This window comes from Spermophilus citellus (genome assembly GCF_964194105.1).
Source record: "Spermophilus citellus genome assembly, contig: SCAFFOLD_55, whole genome shotgun sequence".
NCBI classification, from domain to species: domain Eukaryota; kingdom Metazoa; phylum Chordata; class Mammalia; order Rodentia; family Sciuridae; genus Spermophilus; species Spermophilus citellus.
In genome coordinates, this window is record NW_027672793.1 from 2270484 (window position 1) to 2285104 (window position 14621).

At 31.9% G+C, this 14621-nt stretch overlaps 1 protein-coding gene across 1 annotated transcript in view; it reads left to right on the plus strand.

Moving 5' to 3' along the window:
* LOC308640603 (cohesin subunit SA-1-like) overlaps window positions 1-14621 on the plus strand; it is a gene marked incomplete at its 3' end in the record, with an annotated part of 135692 nt that overhangs the window by 6905 nt on the left and 114166 nt on the right. The window contains exon 2 of the mRNA XM_081312446.1: window positions 8966-9062. Coding sequence (XP_081168572.1) covers window positions 8966-9062 — 97 coding nt within the window. The remainder of the gene's footprint in view (window positions 1-8965; window positions 9063-14621) is intronic.

Consider the following 14621-nt stretch of genomic DNA (forward strand, 5'->3'; position numbering starts at 1 on the left):
TTGCATTTGCTGGGCCATAGGAAACAACACTTGCGGTAGTACACTTGTTAAAAATAGTAGATAGTTGTAGAGAGATGGGATACTTGCTGCCATCATGAGACCTGGAACATACCAGTGACCATGTTCATGGGATATCAAACAGATAATCATCAGGGCTGAAGTTATAGCTCAGTGGTAAAGCACTTGCATGCATGAGAGTGGTAAAGCACTTGCATGCATGAGGCCCTGAGTTCAATCCTCAACACTATAAAAAAAAAATAAATAAAAATAAAGATATAGTGTCCATCTACTAATCTGTCTATCTATCTGTCTGCACACACACACATTTTTTTAAAGGATAATCATCAGTCTCAGGCTAGGCAGAAGGTCAGTGAAGGACTGTATACTTATGGCACAAGAATGAGGTAGACCACTGTAGTATTTCCTTATGTATACTCCTCCTGGATAGACCATGCAGCAAGAGCAAAAAAAAAGAAAAAGAAAAACTCAGCATATCAGAACCAGGAAGAGAAGTTTCTTTCCTTTTCTACTATCCTCCCGAAATTATACTGATAAAATTTATATACTTCTTAATGTAAAGGGAAAATGTCCATTATAACAGAACTGATACTGAAGGATAATTTTGGAACTGAAAAGCAGTAGATTGATAATAAATTCAGAGGCTTTCCTTATATGTCTAGCATTTTTTGGCTATTTGTTTAAAGGTATTGATTGCTGATTGGGTGATCCCTAAGAATAGTTTATAAACATTTTATCTGATTTATTTGGTCCTCAATGTTGTAAGGTTTTTACTTTTTCCTTGGAATTAATGAATTTTACCTGGGTATGTTTAGAGTGTATGATTTTCCAATTAATTCTGGCTGTAACTAGATGAATCTTGTATATGTTCAGATTTAAATCTTTCATTGATCAGGGTATTCCTTTTAAAATGATCAATTTATTTTTATTCCTTTGTTCTTTTTTTTTCTAATTCTCAAATAGTTAGATCTGCTAAATGCATCTGCCAAGTCTTTCACTCCTTTATTCATGAATTCTTTGTATTTTTGTTTTATGTGTTGGCAATCCTCCACCCACTCACACAAGTTTCATGCCATTACATTTGTTCTTGGTGATTATTCTTTCATTTCAGGGCATATTTAAATTGGAAATTCTTTTTTTCTTACACTTCTTTTTTTTAAACTTCCAGTCATTGTTTCTATGCTTTAATTTCCTCATCAGTTTCATATACAATTGATTTGCTTTTTCACTTCTTGATTACTGAGTCTTTTAGGCACATTATTTTGTTTTGATTCCTTAAGGAGTCATATTGTCAAATTACCAGGGCCTTTTAACTGACCCAAAAACATATGTAGTGAATGTTGCTGTAGTCTCTATTCCTGTATCATTCTAATCAATTCTGTTAATTGGTGCTTTCCCACCTAGTCTTAGGAGTGGGAAGCAAATAATTCATCCTGTGACCCTGTGGTTTCTTTGGGGCTAAGAATTTGCAGTAGGCTTTAGTACCACACATCTCAGGAATTCTGCTATTCTAAAGAAGATTCAGCAATCTCTGAATATGCCACTTTTTAAAGAAATGTCAACAAGAAATTCTTGTCTTTCCCTGAGCATTCTTGGCTGAGAAGAAATCTTCATTTTGTGCTATTTCTCTTCTCTAGAGATCCTTGTAGAACCCATATCTTTGCTTGCATCCTCCTTGTTCATTGCAGTTACTTTGTTCTGAATGGGAATGTGATGAGAAGAGCATAAAAAATGGAAATTCAGGTTGTCATTTTGCCAAAATGCTTCTGATGAGACCTGTGAGATAAATATTGTAAATGTAAAGACGGCTTACAAACTGAAGAGAAACTATAAAACCTGACATCAATATTAAAATACCTTTCTCTGCCATTTTTATGTAAATGGCTATTAGACCACTTAGCTTTAATGTTACCATGTTAAATGAAAAAATAATTTGTTGATAATAGCTTGGTATTTCATAAAAATAATAGAAATGGGAAAAACTAAAATTAGTATCAAATAAAAGTGTGAAATATAGTGGTCATGGGGCTTTATTTATTTTTCTGGAAATTGGTATGAAATGATATTATAAACTGATTCTAAGGTAAGATGAAAATACATCCTATCGTATGAAGGACCACACTATTCATCTAAGCTTAAAAACTAAGTAGTAATATAAAAGGACAACAGTAAGATCACTTTGGTCAGAAACTTGAGTAGTACAAATGAAAAGAAATAGCATTGTGTATAAGAGCAAATATCAGAATAGCTACATTAAAATATAAAAAATATATTTAAAATAAGTGTAAAATAGTAAAAACAGACAAACTCAGACTTGCTTGTGTTCCCCTGTCCCACCCTTTGTGGTGCTGGGGAACAAATCCAGGGACTCTAGCATGCTAGGCAAGATTGCTACCACTGAGTTGCATCCTAAACCCAAAACTCAGGCTTTGAAGAGCTATAAAAATAAAGAATGTTTTAGGGATATAGCTCAGTTGGTAGAGTGCTTGCCTCACATGCACAGAGCCATGGGTTCAATCCTCAGCACCACAAAAAAATAAATAAGTAAAATGAGAGTTATATGTATGTTAAAAAAAAAGTTTTAACTTACACATCAAGATAAGCCTCAGGTAGTAATAAGATAAGTCTCATGAAGTAATAAAAAAATTCTCACTATGTAGAACTTACTCATTTACACACAAAAAAAATTGCATGTGATTTGCAGGGGGGGAAATTTCATACATTTATTATACAATGATTCTCAGTTTAGAAGAGAATGGGAATGTTTTCTCTGATACAAGGCTGATTCATAGTGGGATAAGGAGGGGGAGCATGGGAGGGATGAACTCTAGATAGGGCAGAGGGGTGGGAAGGGAAGGGACGGGGCATAGGGTTAAAAATGATGGTGGAATGAGATTGACATCATTATCCAAAGTATACATATGAAGATACGAATGGTTTGAATATACTTTGTATACAATTAGAGATGTGAAAAATTGTGCTATATGTGTGTAATGTGCATTTTAATGCATTCCACTCTCATATATAACAAATTAGAATGTTTTAAAAAAAGGATTACTGTGGTTAGGTCTGCCTCCCCCCTTCCCGCGCACCTGCCTCGAAACATGGTCTATTTGTACCCCAGAGTGACTTCTGTCTCCTAGGCTCAGGCAGTCCTCGAGCCTCAGCCTCCAAGTAGTTTGGACCATAGGTGTATGCCATCATTCCTGGCCCAGATTAGAGTTTACATGTGACTGTATTTTCTTTGCCATCTGCTTGTCTTTCTACAAAGCAAGTGAATCTATAATATAGGATACTAGTTCTCTGTGCCTTTGTGTGTTTAACCAACATTCTGTCAAATGCTACTGAAAAATATATTTACCTAACAGTTTAAGAATATCAACTTAGTACACTGCATAGATAACCAAATTGAATTGATCTCAGCCTTATGGAGAGATTAAAGGCAAGATTTAAAATTCATTTTTAACATTGAGTATTCTGTACCATATATGTAATTTTTCTTCCTTGCTTTAATTTTTGTTGTTGTTGTCTTCTCTTTATTTTCTTTCTTAATTTAAAAATGTTATTTTTTGAACTGCTTCATATTCCTTATGGAGAAAAACAGAATATTAATTTCTGCACTGTTCTCTAGTATATAAGAATCATGATTATAACAAATGTCATGATATTTGTCATTTATAATCTGTAATTTTGAGTCTTCTAATGGTCTTCTTGTTGAATATCTGTGGCTGAGCTCTCAGAGATTTTCTTTGTAGTAAAGTCTTATAATAAAACTCTGTGTTGAATTGAGGATATGAAAACTATCAGTATCACAGCTTGAATTTTTCATACGTTTTTCTATTCTGGAGGTATGTATGTGAATTTGCTTTAAAATTAGTATCACACATTTCTCTTTTCACTTAATGTCACAAATAACCTTCATTATCATTAATGCTAACTGTAGATTCAGCTCATTTGTATTACTATTTACATTTTATCCTAATGTATGAATATATTAGTTTTATGAAACATTCTTTTATAAATATTTAAATTGATTAGCTTTTTTTACTAAACAAAAATATCCATGCAGGAAGGAATTGTCTCTATGTGGTAGGAAGGCTGCCACAATTATTGGAAGTTGGACTGATTTTGGCAGAGATAACAAAAATATACCAAAATTTAATTTTTCTTCTTGGTAGTAGAGAATTTCTTCACTTCTCTAATATCCAAATATCTAATATGGCTACTGATGTTTTGTCAATGAAGTACATTTCAAATCTGAGTCACAAAAACTTACTATGAGATGCTTTTTTGAAAATGATTTTTATGTTCTGTCAACTGGATATTGATACTGAAGGCTACTTACTTAGGATTATAGAACCTTTGTCATATTAAGGTCCCAGAGTAATTGTGTGTTTGTGATTTATGATTTAGGTATTCTAAAGTTATAGATCTTTGAAGATCTAGGACTATCGTATCCAAAATGTTTTTTGAAATTATCCTGTGTACCTTTCCTACTCCACAAATAAGGGCAACCCATATTGGAATATTATTTTTCTTAAGGTGAAACCCTAGACCATTGATTTAGATCTTTTTAAATAAATGTGGAATCTGTAAAATATAAGTGTGTATATGTAAGTATGTATGTAGTACTGGAATTGATTGAGCCTTGTATATGATAGACAAGCACTGTACCACTGAGACACATTTGCAGTCAAATTATAAGTAACTATTTAAAGGTCTTACGTTTCGTCTCCATAAGCACCACTTTAGCTGTATTTTGCAAACTTAGATGTTTTCATTATCTTTAGTTTAAAATATTTTCTAATTACCAAACATTTGGGGATATTTTGTTATCTACTTCTGACTTGAATCTGTTATGGCCAGAGAACATGTTCTTTGTTATTTCAGGCCCTTAAGTACTTAAAAGATTTGATCCATAACCTGTTTTGGTGAATTCTATGTGTGTTAGAATGTATATTCTGTAATCATTGACATTATTTTTTATTCATGTCAATTTGGTCACATTTGTCTTATTCAAAACTATATACTTACTTTTTTTGGTCTGTTTGCTTCTTTCTTCAGCTACTAAGAGATGTGTATTAAAAATCTCAGTATGATTATGAATTTGTCTATTCTTCTAGTTCAGTTTTTGTTGTATATGTTTTGAGACTTGTTATTTAGTGTATCCAAATTTAGCATTGTTATATCTTCCTAAAGAATTTATTATTATGGAATATTCCTCTTCATGTTTGATAATATTCCTTGTCTTTATTTCTGTTTAGTGTAGCCATATTCTTACAATTACTGTTTGCATGGTATATATTATTACCCTAATATTGCAAGCTACTTGTGCTCTTGTATTTAAGGAGTATCTCTTGTAAATATCACGTGGTTAGATCTTTTTTCTCTTTTAAATAGCAGTGTTCTTTATAATGACAGTATTAATAAACTACTTAAATGAATATGTTATATTGGGCTCAAATTCAGGGCCTGGGAAGAGATATAATTGGACTCTAATAGTTCTCGGACTCTTAAAAAAGAGGAAATTTTTTAAGGGAGTGGTGCTGCTGTAAACACAGCCTAAAGAAGCAGAAAGTTGGTAAAAATCTTAATATAGGTGACTTCCAAGGAGTAATTACTGGATGTATGAGGCTAATATCATTTTTCTTTCTCTACAATTTACTTGTCTGCGTAATGGTTGGGTCTTGTTGACCAGTCTAAGTCTTTTCTCAAGAAGAGTGTTTAGTCCATTTTCTTGGTTTTATTTATATTTTTCGTTTAGTGTTTTGTTTTAAAAGTTATTTTGCCTTTATTTGGAAGATTTATTTTGGGTAGAGTCTGTATTAAAAAAATTCTATATGGACATATTTTTTTCTTTCTTTTAGTATTTTAACTAGATCATTCCATTATCCATGAGCTTGCATTATTTTTTGGTGTGAAATATACCATCCTTCTTGTCAGTCGTTCCCACATATATATCCTCTGGCTCCTTTAAGATTTCTTTTCTTTTTCCTGAAGATTTCCAGCAGTTTGATTATGAGGCATGTTTATGGTTTTCTATTCTTTTTCTCTCTTTAAACTTTTATCCTACACAAGGTCCTCTGTAACAGGCTGCATTATCTACCCACCTATGCCCATAGTAATACTTCTTATACATATATGTCTGTAGTTTCTGTCTACCAACGCTTCTTTATTTCTTTATATTCTCATGTTCTTTGGTCCCCACACTTTTCTGGTAGCTTTTATATTTAATTTAATTAATTAATTAATTTGCAGTGCTGGGAATTGAACTCAGGGGCACCCCCCATCCTTATTATTTTATTCTGAGACAGGGTCTTTCTGAGTTGCCCAGCGTGGCCTTAGACTTGCGATCCTTCTGCCTCAGCCTTCTGAATAGGTTGATTACAAAAGTGCGCCACTGTGCCTGGCTTCTGAGAGCTTTTAAAAAGTATGATTTTTTAAAACTCCTAGATGAATAATCAATTATGTTAATATAATTTATTAATAAATTGATGTTTTCCTTCTAAAATTGAAATACTTTCTGTGTAATGTGTTCTGTATATCTGAAACTACTTCTGTACTTTGTTCTTTTATGTTACTTGTCTGTTATTTTCTGATTTATATTCAGTACCTTTGTAGTAAATTTTAGTACTTCTAATGCAATTTCCAGCACACAGGTTTTCTCAGAATGTTTTGAGCTCTTCATGTATAACTGGTGGGAATATAAATCAATACCGGGGAATGAAAAATTCTGTCACCATGTTCAGAATGCTTTCACAATGGTGGACCCACATAGAAATGCAGAAACAGATTCTTCCTCAGCCTTGTGCCACATTTTTTTAACAAGGTCTCACAAAGTTTTTTGCTTGGGTGCTAAATCTTAAAAGTTTCTGCATTTACTCCCTAGTTCTCACCATTATCCTGAACTAGTGATGAGACCTAACTCTCAGCAGAGCTGAACTTTCAACAGATAACCGTACAATTCGTTTTGATTTTTGCCCTCTCCTACCACCATAATATTTTTCTTAGTTTCTGTTCATTTTTAAAATAAAACCTCCCAAACACTGTGTGATAAGATAGGAAGGTAGGATGATGTACAAAAAAAGTCTTCTCTTTTTACTTAGAAGAAATGAAAGTGATTCTTTTCAATAAAAGGTAATAAAAGAAGGTTAACCCAGCCAGAATGGACTAAATTAAAAAGACTAAAAATACCTAGTATTGATTGGGACATGGAGCATCTGGAAATCTCCTATATTGTTCCTATTCTGTTGGTGGAAGTATAATTTACTATACTTGTTTCTGGGAAATTGCTTGTCATAGTCTGCTAACCCTTGACATGTATATTCTGTATACTAACAAGTCTACTGCTGATTATATAGAAAGTAGAAAAGAATGTGTATGTTCATCAAAAGATGTGTACATTTAAAACAGTTTGCTTGTAATTATCCTAATCTGGAAACAGCTTTATGTCCATTAACAGTAAAATGGATAATAAATTATTATCAATTTATAAAGTAAAACACTACTCAGCAGTACAAAAAAGGAATTACTAACATGAAAAATAACATAATTGGATCTTACTAATATAACTTTGCTGGAAGGAAACACAAAAGATGAAACATATCAAACTAATTTTTGGTAATAACTGTCATAATAATAATTACCCTTTGGATTAGAAATGATTACTTACAGGAAAGTATCAGGAAGGAACATGTTTCAATTCTGGAAATATTTTCTTTTTCTTGTTTATTACATAGCTCTATTGGTCAGTTTATTAAGGTGTAACTTAAGATTTATGCATTTTGCTGTATACAAACATACTCCAGTGCACAAATAAAATTTTTAAAAATGTATTATGTTTTATATATTTATTCTGATTCCCATCCTCAACTCCCACCAAAGAATATCCCAAACAGTCCTGCTAACTAGAATGCCAACTAAAATCTCATTAATTTGCCTCAGAAGCTGAGAAGACAATACAGTTTTGAGATAAAACTGAACTTTTTGGTGTTATTGTTTTTAAATTCAGAACATATTTATGTCATTTTTTATATCCTGTAAATTTTTTAAACATTTTCCTTATTAGTGCTTGTACTTCTCTTGAATTTATTTTTGGCATTTTTAGTTGTGAACAAACCTCTCTTCCTTTTATGTTGTCTAGTTATTGTAATGCTCAAGCCTTTTTTTTTTATCAATGGTCTTATCAAATTTTTCTATTTTATTAGTCTGTTGAATCACTGTAGCAGAGCCTTAAGTTTCTTATTTGTAGCAAAAGAGACTTGTTTTTATTAGTGTTTTACTAATATTTGCGTTAACAAAAGGTTCAAACCTGTGTTGAATGGCTACAAGGGGTATCCTTGCTTTGTTGCTTGTTTAGTTGAAATGTCTTAAATATTTCAGTAACAAATGTATTTTAGTCTTTGTCTTTATTTTCTCTGAGTAGATTCCATCTTACTCTGGTTTTGTATTTTTTTTATTGAGATTGACTTAATTTTATCAGACAGTTTTGAAATCTAAGAAGTACAACCATTTAATTTTTTCATAAATTTGATTTCCAAATATTGAACCCTCCTTTTATTTCTGAAAAAATTCATTTTGTTACATATGTTCTGCACTCTTTAGTAGGTTTTCTGATACTCAGAAAACATTTATATGTAAGGAGTGAAGTTGGCTTAATTTTGAGGTTGTTTTTATAATATAGTTTCTGAATAATTATATTTGCTTGACTTCAAGGGATTGGTAAAGTCAAGTTTGTTTGGTGTATTGTGAATGAGAACTAGTAATGTACATTTTATTGACCTTTTTAAAAAAGAGTGATCTTTGCTTTTATTTGGCTACAGAGAAGTAGTGTCAGGTAAGTAGTTTTCTTATTCAAATAGACCCACAAACACAAACTTTTTGAAAATTTATTTGCTATGATATCAAAATTTTTTGAAGTTTTCATTTTTATATTTTTTTTCCACAGTCTGTGGTGGACGACTGGATTGAATCATATAAACAAGACAGGGACATCGCACTTCTGGATTTAATCAACTTTTTTATCCAGTGTTCAGGATGTCGAGGTACAGAATATTAAAATAAACGATGTACATTGAGCCTGTCAGCCCAGCAGTGTGACTTTTTACTTCACCTGCACTACTCAAATATAATTAATTCTAGAATTATGTACTAATTTTTTTCTGATAGAGAAAATAATTGGTAAATTATTTAAGGATATTCATTTTTGTTCTAGTTCCATTTTGCTCCTATAAAATAATGCGTTTCTGAATTTTTTTGAAACTTTAGGGAGGAAATATGAATTTTATGCAATAGCTTTTTGAACTGAATTTTTAGATCATAACATTTTGCTGTTTTTACTCATTTTTGTACATAAGCTTCATGTTAGAAAGTGTGGTAGTTGCTAACATTCATAATTTTGTGCATTTGCAAATATTTTGATCCTCATATATAAATAGTTGAAACTCTTAAGTTTTGCTGAAAACATAACTATTATAATTTGTGTATTAAATTTACAGTTTGTTGGAAATCCATAAAACAGTTTAATTAAAGTGATATTTTTATCATTTTAACAGGTAGTTACTAGATATTTTTCTCATGTAGAATAGTTATAGCTTAGATTAAAAGAGTCTAATATTTAAAGGTGTCTTTATTGTAAGGAATAATAAAGGAAATATATGACTAGTTCAGTGAAGTGTTACGATGATAAAAACCAGATATTATTTAATGACTGTTTAGATATGTCAAACCTTGTGCTTTTCTAAACTACATTAGTTGATTTAATCTGTGTTAACAGTCTTATCAGGTAGTTGTGATCCTTATTTTATAGATCAGAATCTGAGATTAAAGGTGTTAGGTAAGTTTATCTGGATTCATACAGTTAGGGCCAAAATCAAGACTCAAGAGTCAGGCAGTTTCATTTATTGTCTATATCCCTAACCCAAAAGATCATGAGAATAATAGGGAGGAGCTTCTGATCCAGCTGGGCTGTACCTGTATATATTAATGTGGGGAGATGGTAAAACAACAAAACAACACATCCTAGAGGAAGCAGACCCTGAAATGAATATAAGGACGTTTGACGAGAACAGCAAAAAGTAGCAGTGTACAAAAAGACAAGAAGCCACAATTGACTCCAGGACAGAATTCAATGGCTGAACCTTAGAGTTTAGAGACTGGCAGGGAATAGGTAGAGATTAGGCTATTTAAAACTAAGAAAGTTTGTTCATTTTACTCTGGTAAAATTGGTGGAGCAACCACTGATAATATGTTTTTCATATATTATCTCTTGCATTCCAAGAGTTCTGGGTTTTAACTTTAAAAGTAGTAAGTAGTCTTTAAAATTTTACTCCTGCAATGTATTCCCATGGCTTTAAAAATAATTTTTAAGTTATATAATAAAAAGTCTTTACATTTTTTGTCTTCTCATTTATCTCTGTGTAGTAGATGGCTCCTGTCTAAATTATTATATGTCCTCCAATCTATTTTTCTTTCTAGCCTTCTAATTTCCACACTTATAGGTTGAAATGCATACAATTTCTTCTCCATACCTATAACACAAAACATATTAGTGTATAGAGCTTTCATGCCCCCCCTTTTTTAGGGAAAAATATATATTTTTTGTTATTTTATATTTATTTTTTGTTATTTTAAACAGTACTATATTTTTCAAAATTTTCAGCTTAATGATTTAAAAATGGTATCAGTGTGATTTTTTAAAATATGATGTGAAATTTATATGACAGCCATTTTTAAAAATTGATTTTTTAAAAAAATAAATGACAGTGGAATGCATTACAATTCTTATTACACATATACAGCACAATTTTTCATATCTCTGGTTGTATATAAAGTATGTTGACACCAATTTGTATCTTCATACATGTACTTTGGATAATGAGTCCATCACATTCCACCAACCTTGCTAACCTTACCCTGACCTCTCCTTTTCCCTCCCACCCCTTTGCCCTATCTAGAGTTTGTCTATTTCTCTCATGCTCCCCCTCCCTACCCCACTATGAATCAGCCTCCTTATATAAGAGAAAACATTCGGCATTTGTTCTTTTGGGATTGGCTATATAATAGCCATTTTAAAGTATACAGTTTATATCGTGCAGCTGTCTTAGTGTGGGTGGCTGTAACATCATGAAAGATTGGTTATCTTATAAAAAGCAAAAATTTATTTTTGGAAGTTCAGGATAAGAGTGCCAGTATGGTCTGGTCCTTTTTTGGTTTCCCTTCCAGGCTGTAAATTACTGATTTCATGTTGTATCCATGATAAAAAGAGGTTGAAAGAACTATGCAGGGTACCTTATAATGTCATTAACTCTCATAACCTAATTATTTCCTTCGTCCCTGTCTCCTAATACCAGTGCACTGGGACTTAAGATTTCAGCCTAAGAATTTTGGGAGGACACATAAAGATGTTTTGTACTTACCGTATATTTTTGAGGATTAGATAAGTTGTAGCATGTATCAGTAGTTCATTTTTCTTTCATGATTGATTAATACTCCATGTTATATATGAATTTCACAAATTGTTTACCAATTCATCTGTCTTTAGATATTCAGGTTCTTTCTACTATCTTTGTTATTGTGATTACTGAAAGAGAAAGCATTTATGTACAGGTCTTTGTGGTATAACTACACACTGGGCTTTTGTGGCACTTTAAACAAATAAAATGGGGAATATCTGTGCTAACATGCATTAATATATTTTTAAGGGCAAAGTGCAAAAGAAAATCTGAAGTATACAGCCTTTTTTTTCCTAAGAAGGGAGAAATTTAGATATACACATGTATATGCTTATATGACTGAAAAGACATATAAAAAGAATAAACCAGAGATCAATGAGATTGGTTACTAATAGGGAGGGATTGTGGGGGAGGGGGAAGAAAGGGAGGGAGAGTGAGAATGAGAATTAGCTGGAAAAATATAGAGGGAATTGGGTTGGGGATGGATACTTAATTTGAAAATACTTTTTTTTTTTTTTTTGGTACTAAAGACTGAACCCAGAAGTAATTTGCCACTGAGCCACATCCCAAGCCCTTTTTATTATTTTATTTTGAGACAGGGTCTTGCTAAGTTGCTTAGGGTCTCAGCCTCCTAAACCACAGGAATTATGGGCATGCACCACCGTGCCTGGTTGAAAATGCTTTTTGAATAGTCCTTAACTTTGAATGCTATCTCAAAATTTCACACACTCAACAGAAATAAAATGGAAATCAAGAAAGATGAAGGTGTAAGTTTTAAAATTGAATGCAAACGAAACAAATTAATCATATCGTTCCATACAGTAATTAAACTGTACTAAAAAGAGAACTGAAAACTTTTATATAATAGGCACAGTATAGTGAAGGTCAACAAAGGACAAATGAACTATATTTCTAATATGTTGAGGTAAGATTGTATCATACATACAGACCTTTTTGTTACAAATTAAATTTCTAAAATACAGGTTCATATTTTATTGTATCAGTTATTCCCCCTAAAGCTGCATAAGATCAAATGACTAATGGATGTTTACAAAAATTGTCTTGATGGAATAGGGACTATTTAACAAGGGGACTATTTATCAATAGGGACTATTTAGGAAAGGGAAGAGTTTGGGAGAAAGGGTAGAAGGGAGGATTGGATATGATCAACACATGATATAAATACATGTATGGAAATATCACAGTGAAACCTGTTAGTTTGTACAATTAATATGTTAATAAATAAAATTGGCTTGAAATAGGAAGAGAGTAAGGGCATCGAGAGGCTTTTTTTTACCATTAGTTACAGACTAGAAGGATACCACAACCAATGATAAGGCAAATGGAACATCTTACCATGACTGAATAACATGGGCAGTATTGTTTTCTCATCTTGGATCTTGAACCCTAGGATACAGTATTGGTTTCCAACTTTAGCTATCTTAGATTGCATCAGCACCACTGATTGCCTCCCTAACTGCCCATTTATCTTTAGTCTTTTCACAAAAGTCTCTTCATTTGAACCATTTAGAGAGAATTCTATTTACTGTGGGAGCCCTCCATCAAAATGGGCCAACTAACTCAATAAAAGATATATTCAGTATTAATGAATAGGGAATGATGACAAAGGAAAAGTTTAAAACTGTTAACCTTGTGTTGTAGTCTTAAGTTGTATAACTTTATAAATGTTTATAGAAATAAATTTATGAGGAAGCTAAAAGGGCTTATCATAGAACTATAGGGATAGATTAATAGAATTATGCTTGCCTAAATGAATGAGTTAGCCGTGTTCAAAAGTATTATACTTTATTAAATACATAATATTGATGAATACATGCATACATTCTGGTTTACACCAATACATAACATTTCAAAAGTGTTTATGTGGGGTAATGATAAATATTTTTCATTGACAAATGTCTTTTTATATAAAGTATATGCTTGAGAATTGATGATTAGAAATAACCTTTCTTATTTGGTTATAACAACTAACATTTCTGTTTTGTAGTACTTATATTGACTTCCAAATGCTCCTTAGGAGTGCAGGATTGCCAGAGAATTAAACCTAGGAGCAGTTAATCAGTTTCCTGAACTTTCCTAATTTGTGAGCCCATTAGTGTCACAGTAATTTTTTTGTGGCACCTCTAGGCCAAAAGAAACACAATGGTTCCTTTTATAAAATAGTTATATCCAAACTAGTTATTTATGTCCTCACAACTTAATAGCTGCTGTTAAGAAAAGTGATATGTATATAATTGAGATAAAATAAAAATTATGTTACCCTTATATAACCATAATTAATAATGTATGTATGTACCTATTGGACACCCAATCTTTGGATTCGCCCTCAATTTTGGTTCCATATTGGTTTTCTGGCAGTACTTATGAAAACTAAGATTCCTAAACATAGGATATTTTCAGAAGGAGCTTAATTAGGTTCTAGTTAATGAGAGTAGTAATGGGCTACATAACACACTTCTAATTCTGATTTTTTCCCCTTATTTTATGTCCCTACTGCAATACTATGATTTATTGTCTCCTTCCAAGTAAATAAATGGCACTGGTATCCTTATCTGTGTGTGTGTGTATATATGTGCCTGTGGCTTAAAAACTAACAAGTGTATATTTAATGGGTTCATTATGTATTAATCAGTATTCTATTTTGAATTTAATGAATCCTTATCTCTAAACATGTAAAGTACATTATCATTTTTCTTAAGTTTCTTTAAGTTGTGACATTTTATACATACAGAAGATATATAGAATATGTAAGTATAGGTTATATAATTTAATATATTATGAATTCCAGTGTTACCAGTACTCCAGTCAAAGAAAAGAATATTGCCAGGACTTCACAAGAACCTTCCCTTCTGTGTTGTATGACCCTCCCCATCACAACTGTTTCCATTTCCCACAGAGATAAGTGTTACCTTGATTTTATGAGAACTATTTCTTGGCTTTTCTTTATAGCTTTATAATTAGTGGTTATGTCCTTAAATAAAATAGTTTTGCCTGCTCTCCTTATTTGGATAGTTAACTATACCTACTCTTTGTGTTACTTTTATGTTTCCTGTACTGTAGTTATTTATGTACAATGATATGATAATGACAATTCTTTGTTGTTTTGGTTTCTCCTGTGTATCATAGAAC